General features: G+C 55.6%; 1 protein-coding gene across 1 annotated transcript; it reads left to right on the top strand.

Moving 5' to 3' along the window:
• On the top strand, positions 1-1,914 carry LOC135594915 (polygalacturonase-like). Its single transcript, XM_065085420.1, has 4 exons — positions 1-675; positions 756-1,045; positions 1,119-1,347; positions 1,485-1,914. The coding sequence occupies exons 1-4, from the start codon at positions 70-72 to the stop codon at positions 1,701-1,703; spliced, it is 1,344 nt and encodes a 447-aa protein (XP_064941492.1). The 5' UTR covers positions 1-69; the 3' UTR covers positions 1,704-1,914.

The following is a 1,914-nucleotide window of genomic DNA, read 5'->3' as shown; positions in this document are numbered from 1 at the left end:
TTCTAAAAATGCCAAACCCAAGAATCCAAAAGCAGAAATGCTAATAAAATACAGCATTCTCTCACATGCATGCACCTGAGGGAGTGTTCCCTCGTAAATCTCGGGCTGTGTTTGCTTCGTCCTTCATCCTTCAGCCACCAACACAAACACCTTCACACGAACCCTATAAATATCAGCAGTCCATTCATCAAGCTCTCCAACACCTCCACCGAGTGTATTGGTTTCAGTAGAGGCTGCGGTGCTTTCATGGCTCAGCTCAGGAGCTTCATCGTTCTCCTCCTCGTGGTCGTCTTCGACGACCTTGTGTCGTATGGGGAAGCAGCATACAACATTGCCGATTACGGCGCCAAGTCAGATGGCCGGACCGACTCGGCCAAGTCGCTGCTCGCTGCATGGGAAGCGGCCTGCGGCTCGGCGGGGTCGGCCACCATGTACGTGCCGGCCGGGGACTTCTTGGTCGGCCAAGCCACCTTCGCTGGCCCATGCAGCAGCAGCAAGATCACCGTCCAGATCGACGGGACGCTCGTCTCGCCGTCCGATCTCGGCGGGGCTGGCGACTGGCTCGTGTTCCACCACGTCGAGGGCGTGTCGGTGTACGGCGGGACCGTCGACGGCCGCGGATCCTCCCTCTGGGCCTGCAAGGCCGCCGGACGTAGCTGCGCCGCCGGAGCCTCGGTGAGCTAATCATGTTACACTCGCAATCTACTTCGAATGATAAATGATAAAGATGAATCGATCGTCTTCTGCCTATGCAGTCGCTAACGTTCAGGAACTCGAAGGACATCACGATCAGCGGGCTGACATCGACGGACAGCGAGCTATACCACATCGTGATCGACGGCTGCGATGGCGTGACAGTGCAGAACGTCAAGATCACGGCACCGGGGAACAGCCCCAACACCGACGGCATCCACGTCCAAGGGTCGAGCCACGTGACGATTACCGGGGCCAGCATCAAGACCGGCGACGACTGCATCTCCGTCGGGCCCGGCACCACTAACCTGTGGATCGAACAGGTGGCGTGCGGCCCAGGCCACGGCATAAGGTAAATAAGCACTGCAAGCAGAAACCAGTGTACCATTAGCTGAGACGAAGCTGACCTGATGCGGTGGCCACAGCATCGGGAGCCTGGGGAAGGAGTACGACGAGGAGGGGGTGGAGAACGTGACGGTGAACACGGCGGTGTTCACGGGGACGGAGAATGGGCTGCGGATAAAGACATGGGGGAGGCCGAGCCAGGGGTTCGTGAAGGGGGTGGTGTTCGAGCACGCCGTGATGCAGATCGTTCAAAACCCCATCATCATCGACCAGAACTACTGCCCCGGCGACAGAGGATGCCCCGACCAGGTGAGTTGACCATCGCTATCGCCATCGCCATCACCATCACCTACCTCTGCATCTGTTTCATCAGTTGAAGAAAAAAGGAAATAAGAGAGGAACAACGACGACATGAGTCGTGTTAAGCTAACCGTCTTTCCCCACAGAGTTCCGGCGTCAGGATCAGTGGCGTGACGTACAATGACATTCATGGATCGTCTGCATCGGAAGTGGCGGTCAACTTCGACTGCAGCGCCAGCAACCCCTGCACCGGAATCGGGTTACAGGACATCAAGCTCACCTACGGGAACACGGCGGCGGAATCATCCTGTAAGCACGCCGATGGCACCGCCTCCGGCTTCGTCGTGCCGCCAAGTTGTCTATGATGGCGAACTCCGGTTGCAGCATTACCACGCAGCTCATACATAACAGTTGTAGCACTACATGTAGACGACTCAGACACAGATGGCTACTTGGATGACATAATTTAATGCATACATCAATATATATGCTCACTTGTTCACCAAAATTACAATATCTGATGTTAAAGGAAGGCTTCAGATTAAGCAGCACAGAAAATATTCTCCTATAAAAGCA

This window comes from Musa acuminata, chromosome BXJ1-10 (assembly GCF_036884655.1).
Source record: "Musa acuminata AAA Group cultivar baxijiao chromosome BXJ1-10, Cavendish_Baxijiao_AAA, whole genome shotgun sequence".
Classification (NCBI taxonomy): Eukaryota; Viridiplantae; Streptophyta; class Magnoliopsida; order Zingiberales; family Musaceae; genus Musa; species Musa acuminata.
Note: the sequence above shows the minus strand (reverse complement) of the source record. Positions and strands in the feature narration are given on the sequence as shown.

What these genes read in the sequence shown, in the direction of transcription:
- LOC135594915 (XM_065085420.1), top strand. Translation starts at nt 70, where the DNA reads ATGCACCTGAGGGAGTGTTCCCTCGTAAATCTCGGGCTGTGTTTGCTT. An exon ending in GCTGCGCCGCCGGAGCCTCG is followed by an intron (nt 676 to 755) that starts GTGAGCTAATCA and finishes CTGCCTATGCAG; the next exon opens with TCGCTAACGTTCAGGAACTC. An exon ending in ACAGAGGATGCCCCGACCAG is followed by an intron (nt 1,348 to 1,484) that starts GTGAGTTGACCA and finishes CTTTCCCCACAG; the next exon opens with AGTTCCGGCGTCAGGATCAG.